The sequence below is a fragment of the Lepidochelys olivacea genome (assembly GCF_965140295.1).
Source record: "Lepidochelys olivacea isolate rLepOli2 genome assembly, chromosome: 7".
Taxonomy (NCBI): domain Eukaryota; kingdom Metazoa; phylum Chordata; order Testudines; family Cheloniidae; genus Lepidochelys; species Lepidochelys olivacea.
In genome coordinates, this window is record NC_140417.1 from 68,324,457 (window position 1) to 68,348,362 (window position 23,906).

Genomic DNA, 23,906 nt, shown 5'->3' on the forward strand with positions numbered 1-23,906 from the left:
TTAGTAAAAGACATGGTGTGACCTTCCCCTGCTGTTATCTGGATCAGTGATCTGCTAGGTTACTCCAATCCTTGACTCTGCTCTGCTGTGAGAACCCCCACTCCTGAGCTGTTCACGTACAGCCTCTGGCATATAAGCTGCTCCTTGGATTGTGAAACCGAATGACACTAGCCAATACCTTCGGTCCCAGACACAACCCTAGGAACCTCCACCTTGCAGTGTCCAGTTATGTCCTCTGTACCCTGCAAGATTATATGAATTTGTCAGTTTAACAAAGAAATTGATATGCACCAGGCTTGTTGTACCAAGGGGAGTCTGCTTCAGGTAGAATAAACAAACAGATTTATTAACTACAAAGATAGATTTTAAGTGATTATAAGTCAAAGCACAAGAAGTTAGGTGTGGTCAAATGAAATAAAAGCAAAACACATTCTAAGCTGATCTTAACATTTTCAGTGTCCTTACAAACTTAGATGCTTCTCACCACAGGCTAGCTGGTTGCCCTTCAGCCAGGCTCTCACCTCTGATCTGCACTTCAGTCGCTTGGTGGTAATGTCTGTAGCTGGAGGTGGAAGAGAGAGGAAGAGGATGGCAAACGTCTCTCCCTTTTATCATGTTCTTTCTTCCCTCTTGGATTTGCCGCCCCTTCAGAGTCAGGTGACTACTACCTCATCGCAGGCCCAAACTGACCAAAGGAAGGGGAGTGACTCACTTGAGAATCCAACCGATCCTTTGTTGCTGCCTAGGCCAGTGTCCTTTGTTCCTGTGAAGCTGGGTTGGGTTTGTCCTATATGTGCCCTGATGAGGTATGAACTTCCCCTCTGCTCTTGGAGAGTTTTTGTCTGGGCTTCTTTTAAGTCATGAGGACGCATTTTCAGCCTCATAACTGTATACATGAAATTACATCCTATAACTTTACTATAACAACAATGCTCAGTGCATCACAAGCCTTCTGAAGACACCCAACATAACAAACTTTGCACTGGATACCACACAAATATAAGGATGAACATGGGGGTGCAGGGTGTTCCCCTGAGGTACAGAATGTTACACATGGGGTTTATTTATAATTATGTTCAGGAGCCTGTTTAATTTTACAGTAGTTTTGCAGCCCAGGTTCTGTAAATAGGAAAGTAGGGTTTTTAAATCTCCTAACTCAATACAAAACTCTCAAAGGCTAAATAACTAATTGTCAAGTCTGAAGCAACTTTCTTCTCTGGCACTACCAGGGATCTTAGGTGTTTTTAGAGTGAAAATAGTAAAAAGTAAATTACTTGAGAGTGTTCATGTCTAAGATATCCCTCTCTGTCCACAGATGGAGATTAACAAATAATTTATTAAGGCTCCAATATTGCAGTGAGCTACATACAGTTTCAATTAACTTCAATCTACTTCTGAGCAGACATAAGTGATTCAGTTGGCAGGATTGGGAACTTAAAGCTGAAGTCAATGAAAGTTTCCCATTAAAAGGATATGTGGGTTCAGGTTCTGATGTTTTTCGGCTTCTCAGTGGAGTATTAGACAGTTGTTACTATGTTACTCTCCCATATTGTGGCAAACACAGAAGTCCCTTCCAAAAGTTATGTTTTAAAGGATGGTTACAAGATGTATAAACTAGAGAGACAGACTAAGTGATAGCAGTCTAAAACCCTGTAGTATGCCAAATATGTGACTTTACAAAAGGAATGAAACATGGATTTAAGAGAGGGGAGGCCCTATCCTGCATTGTATACGGCTCAGAAAAAGGGACAATGTTTTAAGTGAATGCAGTGCCAATGAAAGACACCTTATTGATAGCTGTAGTAACTAGAGTCCATTGTTGATTGTGGGGAGGGTGAATTTTCCTTCCTTGGGAACCACTGAGTAGGAATAATCGCTCAGGTGAGTGTCATCTCCGATGATTATTCTGTAACTAAAGTAGACCCCTGAGTTTAATTGTAGCTTTATAAACAAAATGGACATACTATGCTTTAGGATCCAAGCTTAGTAAGACAGATCTGCCCAAATTCAGTGCTCAGGATACACGCACAGGTCTGTCAAATACACTGTTTGTCCCTTTTCCTTGAGGTGTCGATGTTTGGACGTTAGCATTTGGGCACTCAGTGTGCTGATGTTTGACTAGAAACATAACACACTGCTTTAGAAATACTACACACTTGAAACAGCACAAAAGTCAGTTGCAATCTTCCTTTTCAGGACCATGCATGTGCGTAGGGAATATGAAAATGTTCTGTACGGTAGAACTGGATTGAGTTAGTTTCTTCATTTTGAGATTAGGTACTTTGTAGAAATGGATGTGAGTGCTTGGAACTGAGTATTTTTAGAATGTGCATTTTAAAACAAATTCAAAAGCTATTTAAATATAGCTCAGCGAGCGGTAATAGAATCAGGTACAGGGTGAGGAAATAAATAGTTTTGAATTGACTGCCTCTGAGTAAATCTTTGGTTGTTCTTAAACCTAGTTTTCAGTTGCTTTAAATGTCATTAATTTGTAGATTTGGGGTATACATGCATAATCTACTCTAACATGAAACTAAGATAGTTTGGGAACCTGTGTATTTATTACGTTGATCTTATTAAATGTCTTATAGCAACTTTCTTTTGGTCACACTTGTTGTATTAAGGTTATTTATAAAGGATTAATAAATAAATGAAAGATGTTTTAATATATGGTTAATTGCAATGGAGTCCAACAAATAAACAGATAACTTTATAATCAGGGTGCTTAACCAACTACTTGTAGGAGTAATAACATACACCTTACACCACAAGTGAAAAAGTCAGAGGGAAGTAAACAAAAGTCATGCATTTTTTTAACAAACAAAACTAGTGTTCATTATGAGTTTTTAAAAACCTTTAAAATGTTCATTGTAAAACTAAAGTGAAACATGGAAGGAAAAGAAAGCTGTTCATTTTTTATTTAGATTTTTTTTTCAGAATTTCCACTGTCGCCAATTTCTACTTCTGTAGCCTTTATTCTACTGGTATTTTTTAAGTTTTGTCAATAACATCATTTATGCTTCATCACTAATACATCCAAATATACAAATTATTTATTTTAAATTTTCTCACCTGTGGCAAAGATTTTAAAAATAGCAGTTGGAATGTTTTTCATTCTCTAAATGATTTTAAAAAATCCAATATGTCTGTACACCTCTGATCTAGCACTAGAAAGGCTCATTTCCTTATCTATGGAAATTAGAGGTTTCAGAGAATGAATAGAAGTAATGTTTCCCAACTATGTATTGAAGCCCTCTTTTCACCCTAGTTTATTCTCTTTTCTCCCTGACTTTGGCAGTCCTTCAGTTGACTGCGGACAATCTGGGTCAGCTCAGTAGTGCAAAACAAATCTAAATGAAGATTATAGAAGGAAGGTAAGGGGGTAAGCCTATTAAGAGTCCCACTAACCTTAAAGTATTGAGTTTAATTAACTTATCAGGGCTCTTTCTTTAGCTTTGTAATACAGAGACTGAGGCATCATGGGGAGGAATGGCATGTATTCCAGAGAGAGGTGCATAGAAATATCTCTGAAGCTATTAAAATCCAATACTAGTTATGTAGTAAAACTCATCACTACTGAATAAAGAATCACAAACATTTAATAAGACAACAGATAATTGATCCATCTTCCTATTTATAATATGCAGAATGTTCAGACTTATATTACACTATAGTTGAATGAATAAAGTGACAATTCAATTTGTTATACTTTTTCCATTTTGAGAATGCCCACAAGTAAAATTCAACTTTCCAACTCTAGAGCTTTCCGACAAGCTCTGCTATTTTGTTGTGACTGGTCATATGAATGAAGGGCATGATATTGTTTCTGTTCTTTGAATGGTGGAGTGTAACTCATCAGGTTTCAAATGTGAAGCAAGTTACAAAATTGATTTCAGGGAGCATTTGAATATGCAAACTTAAAATTCATCTGTGAGAGTGTTGATGTTAATACAACTCAGTTGAAGACTATGGAAGGCAAACATGAAAGTAGTGTAAACACATCAAAAGTACTAATTTACAAATTCAGACATATTTTAATACGTTTTTTTTAATTGCTTGCCAGGCTCTAGTTTACAGAGAATCTTCACTTCTACTGATCTTTTCTTATCCACAATTACCACCTGATCTTGTAGTTATTTGCATATACAACTCCCGCTCAAGCATTTTAATATAATTGTCCATTTGGTTTTAATTTTTCCTACAAAGTAAATGGGTTAAATTGTTCTGATGAAAGTTCTGTGCCTATTATGACTAATATAATCATAACCGAAGAACCTAGCACTGAAAAATATTGATGTGTTTCCGCAGTTTGTCCTAAGAAAGCGTTATCTCTTTTAAAGGACATTTCTTTCCAGTGTTTCCATTTGTCTGTGTTCAATAAATGGGGTATCTGAGTTGCTACTTTTAAATTAACATAGACCTGGAGAAGGAGGTGGGAGAGAAGAGGCCCTGAAAAATATTTATATAAAAAAATGCCCCCACACCCTGCTTACATTGACCCCAGTCTAGACTATGGTTCCTTGGTCCCCATGATGTATAATTTATTTTGGAGTAACATTAAAAAAAAACACTTCTTGTTTTAAAGAGACAAGAGGGGATAGGTAATGTCTTTTATTGGATCAACTTTGGTTAGTGAAAGAGACAAGCTTTTGAGCTACACAACTCTTCCTCTTCTTGAGACCTGAAGAAGAGCCCTATGTAGCTCAAAAATTATCTGTCTCCAACCAAAGTTGGTCCAATAAAAGAGATTATCTAGACTCCCTTGTCTCCAATAGACTGGTACCAACATGGCTACAGCAATAGTACAAACATCTTTGTGTTTTGTGAGATCTCTAGCAACAAAAGACAATGCTTCAAATAGATTTAAAATGATTCAGCAATGTCTCATCCAATTATACTGACCATGTGAATGAGAAAATGCCCTTGTATAGTCTATTTTAGTGATAGCTGGTTTGAAGTGTTTTTGGTAAAAGGACATTTTGTTCCCTTATCAAGCCTAATACCTTAAATAGAGATTAGCCAGTAGTATAATTCTACTTGTTGGAGAAGGAAGTCAGTGATAAAACACAGCAAAGAAAAGATTCACATATGGTTTCATGATTAATAGTTTAAACTGCAAGATAGCTAGGCCTGACTACTCCCGAAAATATATGTCTTGATTTAAGGATTCTGGCCTTTTTTTTTTTTTAAAGTTGCTAAAATGTTATAGCCAATGATAATAGGGTAATGTGCTTCCCCTTGTGAACAAACTGGTATGTATTGCAGTGGGCTGCACCGTCCTCCACTGAGTGTGATCCATGATGTAGAATTTTGTTTTAAGAAATGTACTGGTAGCATGAAGGTAGCAAGCTCCTTGTCACCAATGGAGTGAGCATGGTAGATGGAGAAGAGCGGTTGATTGGAGCAGCACAAAATAAAACCTTACATAGTAAAAGGAAAATAACTATGGATTTCAGCTTTCCAGAATCCTGGGGCAGATTGTCAGCTTGTATAAAGCAGTACAACTTCATTGAGTTCATTGGTTTTGCACTAATTTATACCAGCTGAGGATCTGATCCCTGGCATGTAGGCAGAATCTGTCTTCCTCTCCCAGTGTTACATGGGTACTTGTGTCAAACAGGGATGCCTCCTTGGAGCTGGACCTCCCTTTTGGGAAGCAGGAGCCCTGCTAATGAGATGCCTGTGTAAAGCTATGAGAAGAAATCCCGATTCAGCCTGCACTCCCTGGGCCCCCGCTTTAGCACACTTCAATTGCCTGCTTATTACCACACCTGTAACTGTTTGCATTAATGATCCTTGGGCTGGCTGATCACAGCAGTTGTGAGGTAGTTACTGATTGCTCCCACAGCCAGCTTTTCCTCTGGATGAAGTGGGCAAAAAAGAAGCCACTTCTTCATTAGGTAAGGTAGAATCATTCCCTATGGGTAAAGATAAGTATCTGAGCAAATTCTTTCTTATTTCATGTGTGGGGGGGAGGGGTTATTAAAACAAGGAGATGGCCTTCAGAGTTCTTTGTGAGGCATTGGTTCTAAGCAGTGTAAAGGGGACACCTTTTATTCACTTAAAAGCATAATCGTCTATCTTTGCTTGTCCATGGTATGTCTGTCAAAGCTGCACTTTGTTTAGCTTAAGGTGTTTTTTTTTTTTTTTTAAACTGAACTAGTTCAACAGCTACAAAAAGCTGTGTGGACACTTACATAACTGTCTAAACCTATTCTGGTTTATCTTTACTCATTTAGGAGCAGGTTTACATTAAATAGAAATAAGCCACTCTTAGGTCAAAAAGGGTCCACACAGGATTTCTTAACAGTTTAAGTTAAATCAGTTGCAAATTTGTGTGGAGACAAAGCTATAGACCTATAATATGGGGCTGCTTTCAAAGTGAGTATTTTTTAACCCTAGCAACATCTATGCTGCTCTTGGAAATAAGCAATGCCCTGGAGCATATATTTACTTCTATGCTGGTTCCTATATTTTATATTCACTGCAGCGAATTTGTTTAAAAATTGTGAAAAAAATATTTTGCAGAGATTTTCAGATCTGGTATACCAACTGTCACCTTTCACACTCAGATCCTGATCAGCAAAATAGATGCAAAGGCTTTCTCTGGAAAACTGGCTGTTTACTCCACTCCTGCTGCCACTGTGCCCAGCCGTGCATCAAACTGTCTTTAGATGCAGTGGTTCCTCTTGCTTGTTGTTGCAGAACCACCCGATATTTATTTTAATATTAAGACTTCTTTATAGCCTCTGATCTTTGTTGTGGTTGTCTTGCTACTTCACAAGTCCACATGGTGGCATATGTGTTCTTTCCTACTTCATGGGCTTTTGCTTGTAATAAATGTCTCTTGTTAAATGTATATAGAGTAAGATAAATGAAAACCTCCAATGGCTTAGTGTAACTGCTGTACAATAATCTTGATGTACCTACGGTGCAATCCTGCTTATTCCCACTGAAACCAGTGATGAATGTCCCTTTGGCTTCAATGGAAGCAGGATCTTCTGTTTGTTGCCATTCTGTACTTGGATGTGGAGAACATAGGGAGCAAACTGGGAACTTGACCCTGCAAACAACAGCATGTAGGGCGATCCCACACTCATGTGAAGCCTTGTGGAAGTCATCAGGGCTCTGCAAGAACACAAGGGTCCACAGAGTAGTGGAATCATGATCCAGTGGTTCAGGCACTAGCCTGGGACTAGCGAGAGTTGGATTCAACCATCTGCTTTGCCACAGACTCCCTGTGTGTCCTTGGGCACATCACTCAATCTATCCGGGCCTCAGTTCCCTCATCTTTACAATGGGGATGGTAGCATTGCCTTACCTCACTGGGAAGTTCAGAGGATAGATACATTGAAGAATACATTGAGGCACTCAAATACTGTGGTGATAAATCGGAACCCAGGCTACTGTCAGCAAATTGCAGAGTCTCTTATGCTGTCTCATGTGGCATGTTAGGCAATCCTCCAAAATTGTGGGGGATGGGAAAGGACACATTCCTTGGGGGACGAAGTTGTCAGCTTGGTGTACAAATTCTCTGATTGTTGTATATAGTCCATGGCAGAGAGTTAATTTGTTTAATGATTCCAGGCTGGTGTATTGGATGCTGGATTCCTGTGAAATTCATTCAGGTAGCCTGTAAATGTGACAATGAAGATTCTGGGAGACTACAGGAGGAGTGAAGGAAGAAGAAACAGGTACATCAAATAACTGCTTGTTTGGGTGTCTGTGGGTTCTAAAAAACTTCAGGAATGTTTTTCCAATTGTTCCAGACAAATCCTTGAAAGCTGAATGAGGGCCTCAATTGACTATCACAGTTCTGTATTCTATTCTGTTAAATCCTCCTACAGCCACAAATGTTCAAGGCTTTCACCAATTCCATATCATGTTCTCTATTGTGGAAGGGCAAGAACCGATGCAGTGGCCTCTGAATTCTGGTGTCCCAAGGTTAAATCCTAGCTACTAAAATGTAGGCTATCAATGAATAGTGATTTGGGGACTTGGACCTAGTCTGGATTTGTTCTTGTCATAAAAGCACCTCTCAATTGGCAGCTCCAGCTTGGACTAAGCTAATGGCGGATGTTCACAGGGCAGAAATGAAGTGTGTTCTCACTGTTTGGGAACACTGCACAGCCTGCCCCAGGCTAAATTCACTTCCATTTTTGTGGTATGGTAGTGTTTTATTGGTCTGTTTTTTAATAGCTAGACTGCCACAATGTTCAAATGTAAAGATCTTCTTCCATGTGGTGCTTCCTTTCGCCTCCCTATGATTTAACCACAATATCTCTCTATCTGTGTCAGTGACAAAGGAATTAAAAAGACAGACCCACCAATGTATTGCAGCTAAATACATCTGGACTGTCTTGAATTTAGGCACAAACCTGAAGGTCTCGTGTGGTGAACAGATGCACCTACTGCCTTCACCAAAGCTGTAGTGAGTTTGGTGCTCATGAAAACCCTTTAACTGCTGGGACTTGAGTCTTCTATCGCAGACCGTGCCTCCACTTGGGGGCCTCTAGTGGGGAGTGAGGGGGGTGAAGTCTTAAAAAACGTACCAAATATTTCCCCAAATTGTACCAAAGAGTATCGGCTCCAGCGGCAGAGTTCGGGCTCCTGGGTGGGACCTTCACAGTAAACAAGGCCTGGCAGTGGCAATGCTGTTCCCTAGGCCATCTCTGCCCTCTCGCTGGGACAGGCACCCCCAGAGCTAGCTCCTCTGTATCTTCCTCCCCCATGGCATCTCAAAGCCAGCTCCTCAGCATCCCTCCTCCTACACAGCATCCCCAGAGCCAGCTCTGAATCTTCGGCATCCCATACCACTGCCCTCTCTCCAGGACCCTCTCCTTCCAGTGTGTGGGGAGCTCCAGAGAGACAGTGCTGCCCCTGCCAATTGGCAGCAGAAGCAGCTTGCTCCTCAGCTGTTGCCATTCTCTATGGGCAGGGGGAGGAGACTCGCCGGCTTGGCATCATGCTTCCTCTAAGATCACAGCAGCAGCAGCATTACCAGCCAGGGGCCAAAACTTTATTGAATGTGTTGGGTCTGGGATCCTGCCTCTTGTGGTGCCCTGTTCACAGAACGGTGGCAGGAGGGACACTGTAGACTTCCCCTTCTTCCTTCCCGTGCTTCCAACTTTTAGCTGTGAAATTTTGAATATGTTGAAATGAGCTTACTTTTGTTTCAATCTCTGTGGCCTAGCTAGTGCACTGGTACCTAATGCTGCTGGTACAGCTAGAAAGAAACTCTTCTAGGACCTGATCCAAAGCCCATTGAAGTCAGCTTCTACCAGCTTCAATGGGCTTAGGACCAGGCATTTGAGCAGTATGAATTGTACCTCTGCAGCTCACTCTCTCTCCCACCTCAGTCCTTGGCTGCTAACAAGGTACTAACTGTGGTGATAGGTTTTGTGATGTGCACGCATGTCCACTGGGCACTGGTCTGAGACTAGCAACATGTTTCCCTCGTGAGGATTTTTACTGCTTGGATCAACCTGAGCATTGTAAGTGCATTGGCAGGAAGGAAGAGAGTGATTTCAAAGGAATGTTACCATCTGTCAGGCAAATATGGATTTTACTGTGCTTAATGGGCTACTGTGAGGGACTGATGGAAATTTTAAGGAGAAGTAATATGCAGTTTAAAGCTTGGCCGAATACTTGCTCTATTAGCACAGAGAGCTATGCAAATGAAAACACGGCACGGAAGAATTGCTCGAAATGCACATGCAAAGAATGTCTAGAGAAACTGATAAAAGCCAGGAAATGTAGGGCTAAGCCTTAAATTGTAGTAGCTATAGACAAGGCATATGTCAGGACATTTTCTGAAATGGGACAGTCTGAGTGAAAAATCCTTCCATTTTCCATTGAAGAAATGATCTATTGTCCAGTGGAAAACCTGTGGAATGCCATAGTTTGCCCCCTCCCCCAAACTCAGACCTAGCCAGATATAAATATATTACATAGCCTAAGTCAGGGGTAGTCAATAGGCAGACCATGGGCCAAACCCGGACCGCCAGATGCTTTTGAATGGACCCAGAAATATTTTTATTTACTTATTTAGTATCATCATTATTTTTTTTTATTCCTATTATGTTCTCTGGAGTCTGGACCTTTACTATACCTTGACCAAGAAACTGGGACCTTGACAAAAAATGATTGACCACCTCTGGTCTAAGTCAGAAGTTTGTTCCGAGAGAGGATTGAAAGACCTAGGGACTACAGCGCTCTTCAAGCAGAGAAAGTGGGGCCTCTCCTTAATCATTTATATTTCTTTATTTGAAAAATATGGTATACAAATTCAATGTAATGGGACTAGACCCTTCCTGTACAACTCCTGTTCCATGTATTAGCCCCATGTGAGAGGACTCTCCTTTTTTTTTTTTTTTTTTTTTTTTTTGAAACATCCAGGGGAGAGGAATTCAACAATATTCATTGCATTTCTTAGATGTGTGCTTTTTATAGTGTGTGAATTTAGTAAGACAAGAGTTAATTCTGCCTCAGTATGTTCATATGGACGAAACTACATTCCATGTAGGTTTCAAGGTTCCTATGCAAATTCATCGGTGATACATTATAGCAAATTCTTTTCTAGTTTTCAGCTGTGCCACAAGTGTGCAGGACAGCAGCTTATGGCGAGAGGCTTTTTTGGAATCTGATGAGGCCACTTGTAAGATTTTTCTCGCTTCTGGGAGAATACTTGAGCAATTATGAAGGAAACACAAGTGGATTCTCCTCATGAGTTACTCTGTTTCTTAAATACTCAGGCAATACTAAAAAAAAAATAAACACACACTGATTATCTTTTGGCTGTAGTTGGATAAGAAGATTCATCTGAGTTTACCTTTACTCCTCTTGCTTTCCAGTTTTTTTTATCAGTACCAAGCACAGATTCAGGAAACCACTTCAGAACATCGTACATTCCACTGACTTCCAGCACCCACATAAGTGGTTACCTGAAAAAGGCTCATAATTACTACCGGGATCCTAATGGAAGACCACTGATAAATCTGACACATTTAATACAACTTCTAACCCTAATTTAAAAATAAAGATTAATATCTGAACAGCAAATAACCCTAAGTTCAAGGGGCATCTTGATCTAGACCAATTTAGAAATATTGGGGCCTACTTGTAAAGTCTATATCTGAGTTTAAATCTCACCTCTTCCTTCTCAAAAAAAAGGTAGGAGTCATTTGGATCCAGAGTTTTGGTTTGGATTTGGATCTATTTATTAATTCGTGATATATATATGCTAGAATATTGCCTTCAAATTCAATAGTGTTGTAGAATCATGACAAGATTTCTTTGTTTTTGCCATCATTTACTGGCAAATTTGGTTTTGAATGGACCCCATTAAGTAGTTTCAGATCTTCATATAGTTTTGCGAAAGATTTTTACATATTTTATGATATATAGAATTGTGGTTTTGATTGTTGATGTTAGTAACACAAGGAACAGCTTTTTTCATTAAATATTTGATATGCATCTTAAGAACATCCTGGTAGATCAGACACAAATATATTTCCATTGCTTTAGTGTTAGAAATCTGCAGTGCATGTCAAATGTAGGGTGTTTCTCTAGCTTAGGGTAAGGAAGAAATTCACAATCTCTTGAATAGAGCAGAAAAGAACTAACTTCAATTTGTACATTAAATATAATTCACGTTTCCTGTTCTTATGAAAAGATACTTGAGAACAGAGTAGGTTGCATTGCAGTAAGCCATGTTGAATCTGGTGCCAGGGTACTACTGCCATTAGAAATACTTACACTGAATTTAGACAGGTTTCTTTCCTTTAAAGGTTCTGAATCATCCCACAGAGATAATTAGGTTTCTAATTGTGCCCTCAAAATTACTGCAAATCCTTTGCAGAAAAGTACCCAGAGATTTGATTTCTAACTGTTCTGAGCCTCTAGGCCCATCTCTGAGTGGTTGTGTGAACTAAGTGTCGAGAAGAGGCTTTCAACTTGGAAAGTTTTGTGAATTGCTTTTCCAAATATGATGCGGTGTCAGGGCAGCAGTATAGGAGGTCTATTGAGATATGCAGAAACCTCAAAGCATAGCCAGTTATCTCTACCTTTGCAGTGATGTGTGTGGGAGGAAGAATTTGAAAAAAACCATTGTTGAAGTCTGGCTGCTCACTGAGCTAGAAATTCTTCCTAGATAGCCTGCACTAATGGTTTAAGATGAACTATTTCTGCAATTTAATTTTATGGGAGTGATTATCTTGCTTTTCACACATTCCTGTTTTATGGCTCTCTGCAGCCACTAGCAACAGTAGGTTTCTAACCTCTATGCACAGGCTTTTCTGATTGTTTGGGCAGTGCGAGAACAGGTAGTCCTGAAAAAACAGAGTAGCTCAGCTGTATTTCAGATTGCTCAAAGGAAACATCTGTGTCTTAGTCTGTTCTAAACAATAATCGATTCCCCCTGAGGAGTACATGAATGTCAGTTGACTAGCAAAGTGAATTTTGCTGTTTGGGGGTTGTTTGCTAGAAAATTTTACTCCTCTGAGATTATTAGTTTGATAAATCAAGTTCTTTTTTGTATTGTTCAAAAACATCTTACTGGCATTGCATTATTGCTTAGCATATTCACATTGTGTTCAATGGAAGTAAATGTCTGGAAGGCAATTCTATTGTTTATGCCCATGCCTGTGTCGAGTAAAATAGCTAATTTAATCGTTAATGACTGGATGGGAGCATGATTGGAAGTGACTTTCCCAGTTCGTAATATGCATATTCATTGCGAGGATGAACTGTCAATCAGGAAAACACCTGCCAGTTGGTTCCTCTTATTTATGGTAAACATCATCTTCTCCAACAAGCTATAATGGGAACTGTTTGTGATGAAAGCTGTATTGCTCTGCTCTGCAAATCCACTATGAAAGTTTGGTTGCTAAGACAATCCACTCTGAGTATTTGAGACTGCCACAAATCAACCCCATCAGTTCACCAGCACTCTTTTCACAGATGGAATTGTATGATTATTACATTGATAATTGGCTTGTGTGCTTGGATAATGAGGCAGTATGGACAGGGCATGCGCCTGCAATCTAGGAGACTTGAAGTCACTTGCTTGATGCGTTGTGTGACCTTGGCAAGTCACCTCTCTCTCTCTCTCTCTCTCTCTCTCTCATTTTCCCTATCTGTAAAGTAAAAATTATTGCCATAGCACTCTGGGTAAAAAGAAAACATCCTACAAATACATTGGAAGCAAGAGGAAAACCAAGAATAAGGTAGGTCCGTTACTCAATATGGGTAAGGGGAAAAACAATAACAGAAAATGTGGAAATGGCAGAAGTGTTAAATGACTTTCAGGTTATATGAAATGTTGTTTTAAGCAGTTAAACTGCCTATCTTTCTGCTTATCTTGGAGCAGAAGTATGCTATTATGTATAGGTATATTTGAATATATAGTTCAATGTGTGTGAAAAAACATGCTCTCAGCTGAATGCTGCAGTAGATTTTCCTTGAATATATTGAACTCTTCAGTGGCGCATAAGGTAAGATCAGATATCTATAAGCCCAGGCTGAAATTTTAGCCAGTCAGCTGAGTCACAAAAAGCTACATTACCTGCCAATGTTGGATCGCCTCATTCAGCCCTCAGTTGCAACTTCATCAGATTGCAAGAGAAAAATAACCACAGACAAAGTTTAGCCTGGTTGAAGCAACTTGGTTTTTATTAACGCAAGCACATCCAGTCAAACACAGAATATCCTGCTTTATGGTACAGCTTTATATGAAGCAATGCAGCTCAGAATAGCAGAACCACAGTATTTAAGGAATGTATCAAATTGAAGGAGGAAAAAAATTAAAAACAAACCCATGTAGACACTGCACTGATTTCAAGTATATACTAGGACTGATAGACCAGTGAAGTGCACATTCATGTAAAAGCTTTTTTTCAATACACATACAGAACGTGTTCTAAAATTGCATTTCAAATATATATTTTCTTAAATTTTAAGCATCCCTTTTAAAATTTCAATTACATAAACAAAGCTGATATACAATCCCTTTTATAGTGTCTGACTATATCACTAGCTAGAACATCTCTGAAAGTGCAAAACACTGTAATAATACAGTATAAATATTCTTACTCTACCCCAGGGCTGAAAATCAGTACTTCAGCACAGGAAAAATAGCAGCAGATCACAAGAAACAGAGCTATCCTCTCTCTCTCTCTCTCTCTCTCTCTCTCTCTTTCTGAGCCGTTGATGTTCACAGCTAGCATTTGTACTTCCTCCTTCCACTTTAATCTGTTTGTTTAATGGCAACTATTTAACTTTTGTTTGTTGCTCTTTGATCTCAGTGCTATGGGAATAGCAAAAAGTCAATTCCTTCCCCCTGCATCCTCCCTTCCCCACCTGGTGTATTTAGTTTTCATAAGAACAAATATCTAGGGGAAAAAAGCTCTCATTGGAAACATATTAAAGGCTTAACACTGCAAACGCTTACTGTGGGTAAATGCAAATGGGACTACCTAGGGTTGTAAGCATTCAGTAGGAAGCATTTGCAGGATTGGAACAGAGAAATTGCTTTAACAGACCTGATCTGTGGTCCAGCTAGTCCAGCATTCTGTCTCCAACAGAGGTCAGCACAAGATACATCAGAGGAAGGTACCTGCCCACCTGGATGAGCAATTACAGAACTAACTTTCTCATAGGCCAAGCTTCTTCCCAACCCCCTCAGCTGGGGATTGATTGATGCCCTGACACATGAGGGTTTGTATCCTTTCCGAGCTCTTGATGGCATTAAAACAATCCTTTCTAATGTAACTGTCTGGAGGTTCTCATTATCTAGATAATTATCCAACCCTCAGGCCCTAAGAGAACAAGTGCTGGGAAGGAGAACCGACAGTCATGGGTAATAGTACGTTCATAAATCTTAATCTGAGACTGATTTTTGGTCTTCCTCCTGGTTCAGAAATTATGGGAATAGGGAGGAATAAAATCTTTAAATGATGAATAATTTTTTTCTGAAATGGATAGCCTGAAGTGTAATATGAGCTGCTTAGACATGCTGGTTATCATAGCCAAATTATCCTAAAATCAAGAACAGTTAAAAGGAGAAATGAGAAATTGGAAACATCATTGGTTTACAACTCATCCTAATTTGGATCTGACTTGGGGTTTAAAGGCCTGATCCAGTGCCAGTGGATGTTTTTCCATGAACTTCAATAGGTTTTGGCTGAGGCATATAATGATAGCTTGAATATATGCCAGAATAATCGGCTGCCATAGATTCTTAGTTTTAATTGGTTGTCTGTCAATTCAGGCTAGCATTTTCAAAGGGACCTATGGAATTAGATGCCCAAATGGAATGGCAATGGCATGTCTCACTCCTTTAAGCTTCAGCTTCAAAGTTGATGTCCCAGTTCATGTCCCCGTCCCCTCTCTCATTTTAAAACTTATTTTCCAAAACACACATTAGATCCATCTTGAAGAGTCTATCTAGATTAGACACCCTTTTCTTTTTAAAATAAATCCCTGATAAAGAAAATGAAAAATATTTTGCAGCCAGAACTCAAAGGATAGTTCCCAGAAGTGTTAATACTTAAAAAAAAAAAATAAAATAAAAAATAAATCTAGCAGTTGTCCCGTTTCTTCTCTTCAAAGCACGTAACAAAAATATGTTTTGCTGCACTTTCATTGTTGTAGGCAGGCATACTCTAGTTCATGTGCTATATCTTCCAGTTTATTTACAAAGTACATTATAGCTGGTTTTTAGACATCCATATTTTTATTTTGTTTGCTTCCATCCCAGAATCATAGAAGGTACACTGGACAATTTCAGTACCTTGTAAGGCACTATTCTCCGATGTAAGAGAGGAACAGCCTCACTGCGGATGTCTAAGGCCCTGGTCCTGCAGACACTGATGCACCTCCTTGACTTGAGCATGCGAGTTGTCCCAGGGATTTGAATGGGACTCTTCATTCCTTCCCTTCAACTCCTCACCTGCTTAAAGTTAAGGAGATGTGTCAGTGTTTGTAGGATTGGGACCTAACGGTATTGAACCTGTGCAGTGTTTTGGTTGTATTTGGTGTTTGTATGTTGGGTTTTTTCTTTTTTTAAGGTGGAAGTAATCAAAAGAAAAAAGATTTGGATGTCATTAGACTAAGACCTCACCATGGATACCATCTCCCATGATACACTTCATCTCTGAGAACAGGGCCCTGCCCTTGTTTTTTTAAAATAAAAACCAAAATCCTTCACTTTTAAGTGCCTTAAGGTTGACATGTGAAATATTTACCACATTTTTATTTCATAAAAGATATTGTATATACAAAACAGACCTCAGCCAGTGAGGTCTTGTTTATCCCAACCCAAGACATTCACTATTTTAAAAACAAAGTTCTTCCTGTGTGCTTTAGATTCTGCAGATCAGATCCAAAATCTCAGGCCCTATTAAGCAGAGTTGTCCTAGAAATGAAAAAAATAAATCACATGTATTATAGCAATTCTTCTTATCACAATGAAAGAGGCATTCTTGTTCCAGGTCATGAAGTTGTGTCAGATTCCTTGCTTTTATTAATCAGAATTCTTTCTTTAAGGGCCAGATCCTAAACTGTGATAGCTCAACTTAAGTCAACAGAGATGCTGATTTACACCAGCTGAGACTCTGGCTCTAAATCGTTCCTCCTATCTGATCAGAATGGCAAGAGTGTGAATGATGAATGTGCCGTCTAATGTTAACGCAATTGTAGAGCTTTCGGAGGTATCAGAGCATTCAAAGCCCAAGTATAGTGAGCCCCATGGGGTAGTGGACAATGGAAGGTGATCTAGGCACATTGTGGCTGCTTCTCTGCAGGAGTCCTCTCCCCGTCATAGAATATCACGGTTGGAAGGGACCTCAGGAGGTCATCTCGTCCAACCCCCTGCTCAAAGCAGGACGAATCCCCAACTAAATCATCCCAGCCAGGGCTTTGTCCTGACCATCCCCTGGCATATGTGTAGAAAGGGCAGCCATAGTTTGGCTTCTTGCACTGTCAACAGTACTGCATTTCCCAAAGGTTAGGTGGGTTCAGGCAAATACTACACCCTCTCCAACACACGGGCTACTGCTTGCAGGGCAGTGCTGGGTTTAGTGCATGCTACACCTCCTGTATGTAAGTAGCAACTACAGCAGGCTCCTCCATGCATTCCTGGTGGCCCTATGCTTTCCTCTGCATTACCCTGGCATGATGTCTCCAGCTATCATTGCAACCATCATTTAATGCTGAGAAGTACCACCCTATTATTCCATCTACCAGCCTCTTCAGGGTTTCTTGAACTAGGATCGTGGAGTCAAAACTAAATGTTCAAAGAGGTTGAAAATCACTTATGAATAGTCTCGGGGCCTACATTTTAATTTCAGTGTGGTGTGCACAGCTGAGTAAATCAGTTATTTCTCTTTGTATGCAAATGGAAAGGGGAAATTTTAAAACCATCCATCCACACCATACATGGAATGTTCAATTCTGGCTGTGTATATGCCGAGTGCACAAAGTGAGTGGTTCTGGATACAGAAAGGGGCTACAATTTTGAAAAGATTTTGTACCTGAGTGTCTTCCAGCTGTCTTTTTCCATGTGATTTTCTGGACCTTCACTTTCGAAGGATGCTATAAACAGAGCTAGATAATAAAACAAATAAGAGTGATCAAAAGTGGATGTGTCCAGTTTCCCTTTTCTTAAAGAATCATTAAAATAATCAATGAAATGATGTTGGTAGGTACCAGATTAGTAAAATGGGCAGTGGCAGTACAAACTTATCTATACTGCCATGTCATATTTCTAATGTGACCTGGAGGGCCATTTCAGGAAGATAGAATGGCATTCTGACTTTTTTTTTTTAAACACATTCCTTTATTTTTCCTTCTCCTGTGCTCTTCCCATGTCAATGCAACAATAGAAAGAAAGACCCACTATAAACTTAAATAAAAGACAGAGCTTTTACCTTCTTCACTGTAAATAGGTGTCGTGAGTAGATAACTCTGGATCTTCTTGTCCTTCTCAAAAGGACACTCTACTTGTTTCCATGTTATGAAATCATGAATTAGTCTTGAAATTTCCCAAAATTTCTGCATGAGGCAATAAAAATAACATACTATTAAATAAACATTTCTTTGGTTTCTGAGGTCAAATTCAGTCAGGCTCCTTGGCCTCAGGTTCAAGGCCCCTCAATCTTGCCCTGGCTGATGTCTCTGCTCATTTTCCTCTACTCCACCTTCTCACTCCCTATCCTTTCTTCTTACTGCTCCTTTTAACCTTCTTTTGCTCCAAGCTTCACACCTGCTCTTCTGGAACAGTCTGTCTCCATTTGCCAAACAACAAATATTTCCCTCCTCCTTTATATCCCACGGTCCACCTTCCTTTTTCTCCTTTAGAATCACGAGCTGTTGACCCATTTCTTGTTTTGTGTGTGTGATCTTGCCATTGTACTAAAAATTTCAAAGCAGCCCTAAGCATAAGCTCTTCCGAGAAAGGGTCTTAGTTCATTTAAAGCACCCCTTAAATTTAAACTATGCAAACAATTTTTAATAATTTATGGAATCAACAGCTTTTTTTTCCCACTAAATATTTCCAGGAGCACCATGTCTCATATTTGTTAGAATGAGTGTGGTTGTGTATGTGGTGTGTGTGTGTGTGTGTGTGGTTTTTTTAATCAAACATTGTGCTTTTAGGAGTATATACACAATATCAGAATGTGTCTGCAATTATTATTCAGGGAGCGAATCCAAGTCTGGTCCAAATTCTGCTATGTAAATCAAATGTGTGGGTTTTTTTTGTTTTGTTTTTAAATCTAATAGCAGCAGCCATGGACTGAAGTACTAAGTAGGTTTCGAGGAGTCTAGTGCTGTTTCTGCTGAGGTCAATGGCAGTTTTCTCATTGACTTTAAGTGGAAGCAGGATTGGTCCTAGGTCTGTACTGTAAATAAATTCTGTATTATTGGATGCATTGTGTATTGGACATTATTGATATGAGATACTTGATATATAAATGAGGGTGTGTGTGGGAAGAGTGGTAACTGCTATTCCTAGGTATTAAGATGTATTCTTCATGTTTGCTGGGCAGATGAAATGAGGACTTGCGAATTATCAAATGCCTTAAAAGGATGCATTGGGCTATAGCCATGAATCAACTTGGGCTAGAAAACATGTTTTATGTTTTTTTAAATAGTCCAAAGTGGAAATTCTAGCCACTGGAGTAGGGATTCTAAAGACAAACATTCTAGAGACAACTCCATGCCCTACTCTGACTTTTCTCCCAATCTATAACTCCTTGTTAATCCTTTATTAGTGCAGGGCAAGATAGAAGCTCCTGGTTCAAGCCCTCGTTTGCTTTAGTACACTCCTCTGAGAGAGTCAGCGTTCTCTCCTGGTGCCATTTACCAGAGCTGCCACTTTTGGCCATTGTAACCTTTTCCATATGTCTCGCAATTTTCTATAAAGAGCAAATTCCTATAGGCTCTGACCTTTACTTAGCTTCTGTTCTCTGGAATCTGGATCTGACATTTGACAGACGTTAAAGTAGTGTTGTAACTACTATCCTTCACCACCCACCCTCAATCCTTTCAGGATTCTGAATGCCTTAATGTCACCTATTGCTGCAAGAATATAGACCTAGTGGTGTTAGCTTTTCTATTTAAGTTCTTTAAATAGTTCAGGCTGTCTCACACAATTCTTCCTCTGTAGCAATCTGGTTCCTGAGCAGTCAGCTAGAAATGTGCTTAGAATTCCAAACGTGCCTTTACTAGTCCAACCCATGCACCTGGGAAACAGTATCTAATGGAAAAGAAAATAGGGTACCCAACTTAGCTCGTCCTTGCTCACCTACTGGAAGAGTCTGTTGTGTGTTCCTTCAGTACATTTATTAGCTTTTTTGAACTACTGCTAAATACCATTTGGCTGCAGTATGTGGTTATTCAGCACAGCAGCTCCAACTGACCGTCACAGAATTTGTACAGCTAAGCTTATGTGCGCTGCTTTCAAGACTTTAGGAATTTGTGTTTCTTTAAATTTCTACAGTACCTTGTGACTCCAAGTTGATCCCCTCTCTGTCTAGTCAGTTTTTTCCAGTGTTTTCTCCATTGCTGGAGCTAAGCTTGATAGACCTACGATGCAACATCCTCAACCTCCCTTAGATTTTCTCTCAACTTTAGGTGTAACATCCACTCTTCGAACCCATTGGGTACTTCCTCTATTCCTAATACCGTCTAAAGTTCGTTCTGTTAGAGGTTCAGTACTTCTCTTAGTATTTGAGGAGGAACCATGTCAGGTCTAGATGAATCTTCAATAAGTCAAATTACTCAGAGAGAAACTTCAGTGACCTAGTTCTTGCCTATATGAAGTAGCAGTGTGCATGAAATGGGTGGGATTTCTAAAGCACACCAATGAGTTGCACACTAAACTAGCCTGTGTAAACCCTGTTTGAAACAGCACTACATTGATGAGCACGGGATAACTTTTATTTGTGCCAGTAGGGTCTACATGGGCCAATTAGTGCATAACATGATGGTGTGCTTTAGAATTGGATCCCTCTAGTGCTCAGTGCTGCTTCTTGTAGACAAGCCCTTAGTGTGAACTTGCTTGAATCAGGGTATCTAGATTAGGCCCAATGTCAACTAATCAACTGTTAGCAGCCCAAACACTTTTCTTGTCCTACTCTTGAAAAAACTTTCATTTTCCCTTCAGAAGAATGAAACAAAGTTAACTTGATTTCTGCTGCATCTACCCTTTTATAATCCAGCAAGGCTGCTTTTGTGCTTGGAGATTTCTTTTGTTTTCACAACATTTGCTATCTTTTAATTTTCTGCACTGGCTCTTTAAAGCCATCTTTTGTATACTCTCAATACTATTCTATAAATCCCTCCATCCACCTCCACATGTGATGTTGTAATTTTTCTCTTTCATGACTTTTCAAACATCTTATTATCCTAACTCCCTTGTTAGGTGGTGTTGAAGGATTTTCCCTTTTAGCATCCTTCATACTAGTATTTCATCACACTGAATTCTACCCAGCATTTCCCTCTTCTTCTCTGCTGAAATCCTGTCTTCTTTCAATTTGATCTGTCTCAAGTGTCAGTTTGGTTAACAGAGCCAGTTGATAAAAGTCACCTCTGTTTGCATACTTTCTACATTTTCTTGTGCATTTTGCCTATTCTTTTATATACAGCTTTTAAATATGATGTCACTAGTGTTTTCAATTGTATTGGAATGATCAGTTAACATAAATGAATTAAATTTCGGCAGTTTAAGTAAGTTTCTCTGTGTGTGTGTGTGTGTGTGGTGGGGGGTGGTATTTGATCTGTAATCTAGATGTACTAAATCCAGTGCATGATTTCCAGTGCATTATACTTATAGGAATTAGATATCTAAAGCTGACAGTCCTCCCCCTGGAAAACTACTTGCCTCTGTTTATAGATTACAGGCAGCCTGAATAATTTAGAAGACATACTGGGCTATAAGAATTCTCTATTTACAAATATTTGGGAATATACAGCATTTGATTATGCTACTTCTATAATTGCAGAGACCTACCTTGAAGTTTATCTGCCCATTGGGTAAGCGGTTGGTGTGCATCTTATGCAGAAAGTAGATATCTTTAATGAACAGATTGAAAACAGGGATGACAATTTTTTCCCGATTGCTGTTGGCAGTCTGAGATCTCTGTGCTGCTCCTTGCAGGGCTGTCCGGTAATTACAAAAGTTGCTGGATGGGTCCATGTGATGCTGTTTTAAATACACCCCCACCCCCCAAAAACATTATTATGAAGTTTCTCATAGATATATGATGTAATCCAATGATTATACAATTAGATCAACTGCTGAAAAAAATCAGAGAGTAATATCTGCTTTTCTTTACTACTTTTAGGATCCATTCATAATCATTCAAGACAGGCCAGTCAATGTATGTAGTTTGGATCTAAGCTTTCCCTAGCAGGTGTTTGGATGCAAGGTATTGGATTGATATTACATTTAATAAATACCTTTTGGTGGTTTAGGGAACATTTAAAGGGAACAACATGCTTCCCTAAAAGACACTAAATCTACATTTCTGTCTGCCTGTTGATGATTGTGTTTTGAGAAGTTTCTTAGTGAAAAATATTTGGATCCCAGATCTCCACTAGATGGAGTACTTTAATTAGAGATCAGGGTAAAAAAAGACACATCCATTTAGATCTAGAGGTGGGAGAAATGGTCACTGTTAAAAGGAAGTGCCTAGGAATATCTTTGGTTTGAGAATTCATTCCATTGTTAGAAAAGTGGCATCTGAAGGGAATTAAAAAGAAGAAAATCTATATCAATCTTTTTCCCATGGCAGGGAGAGGACTTCAAGTCAAGAGAAATGGTGCCAGCCATCCCCAACTTATATGCATGCACACCTACGCCTAAGGCATTAGTACCTAATTTTTATTAAACAGGGTGTAAATCTTGTATATACCTCTAAAACATCAAATTTGGCTGTTTTGACCTTGGACCAGGTTTTCTTTAGCCGTGCTACAGGACTCAGGTTCATGCCAGCTGAAATGTAAGGGAGAGAAAGATAAATAAAACGAAGTTCAAGTGTACTTTTTTTAAATGTCAGTGTTGCATTTTTACACTCATGTGCATTTTATTCTTTGGAAGACACGTCACAGCTGAGACTTCCAGCTAAGAGATTAATGCAATTTGATCTGTCTCATGTGTCAGTTTGGTTAACAGAGCCAGTTAAGTCACCTCTGTTTGCATAGTTTCTACATTTTCTTGTGCATTTTGCCTATTCTTTTATATACAGCTTTTAAATATGATGTCACTAGTGTTTTCAATTGTATTGGAATGATCAGTTAACATAAATGAATTAAATTTCTGCAGTTTAAGTAAGCAAGTTTCTCTCTGTGTGTGTGTGGTTATTGCATTAATCTGTCACGGGTGCATGATACCACAGCAGGGGGTATGTCTACAGATGGAGTCAGTGAAGCTGGAGAATGTGTGACCATGTTCATGTTGCTTTGGCTGTCAAGTGTGGTGGTCTTGACTACAAGCCAGCAACTATACTGGGGATACTCACAGATAATGGCCATCATTGAGTTGAAGTTTCCAATGTTGAAGCACTCTCTTGCCACATCAATAAAAAATTCCACTATTCTTGTCCGCTGCTTTTTCTTCACAACCTGAAACAAAGAACATGCCTTTGAGAGGAAAGGGAAGGTATGTGTGTGAAGGGGGGCGGTGACTGGTGACCTTCAGAATGTGCTTTTGGAATTGGCGTCTCTATGGGCTGTCTCCACATGAGAGCTTTTATGAGGCAGCCTTAAGTGTATTCTGTCCAGATTCCCTTTTTTATTAAAAAACAGCCACTGGATTTGGGGCTCCTATCAAGTCCTTGCCCAGTTGAGGGGAAGTGCAGTTCTTTGTTCATATGCGAGATAAAGGTTTAGGGAATAGCATGCCAGACTCGATTAAATAATTTCCTTATACCAGGGAAGAGAGAGAGAGAGAGAGAATGAAGCTGCCATCAGAATGCCAAAGATGAACCAACAATTCAAACCTCAAAGAAAAGAATGCCAAACTGGTTTCCCAGAAGAGCTGTAAGTCCTAATTCCAGGGGGAAATTAAAAGGAGAAGGGCAGAGAGTGTTTCTCAAGCCTTAGGTGTTTTTCATTTTCACTAAGGAGATTTTACCCTGACTTCTTAATGACACTTGAGGATGATGACCGAATATAAATAATTTCCCCTTACTGTAAAGATGCTAATGGGTGATGCTAGTTATCTGCGTTGCACGTTTGGTTTCCTTCCCATCAGATGCAGTGCTGCATGCTGGTTGTGCTTTATCAATGGCTGGCATCCAAAGCCTATTAGTACTAAAATTACTCTCATCCCATTGGCTTAAATTCCTTCGTTAAAACTCTCTCCTGCACTCTGACCTGCAAGGCTGGCCTGGCTAATACACATG

The 23,906-nt window shown here is 39.4% G+C and overlaps 1 protein-coding gene across 4 annotated transcripts in view; it reads right to left on the reverse strand.

The window, feature by feature from the left end:
• Positions 1-13,643: 13,643 nt before the first annotated feature.
• Positions 13,644-23,906, reverse strand: part of RASGEF1A (RasGEF domain family member 1A) — a 274,204-nt gene continuing 263,941 nt past the window's right edge. For 3 of the 4 annotated variants that reach the window (XM_084633589.1, XM_084633586.1, XM_084633587.1), the window contains 6 exons: positions 23,022-23,124; positions 22,416-22,495; positions 21,512-21,703; positions 17,928-18,051; positions 17,532-17,604; positions 13,644-16,414 (listed from right to left, as the gene is read on the reverse strand). In XM_084633589.1, coding sequence (XP_084489715.1) covers positions 16,390-16,414; positions 17,532-17,604; positions 17,928-18,051; positions 21,512-21,703; positions 22,416-22,495; positions 23,022-23,124 — 597 coding nt within the window. In that variant the 3' untranslated portion in view covers positions 13,644-16,389. The remainder of the gene's footprint in view (positions 16,415-17,531; positions 17,605-17,927; positions 18,052-21,511; positions 21,704-22,415; positions 22,496-23,021; positions 23,125-23,906) is intronic. The other variant, XM_084633588.1, reaches the window with a different exon arrangement.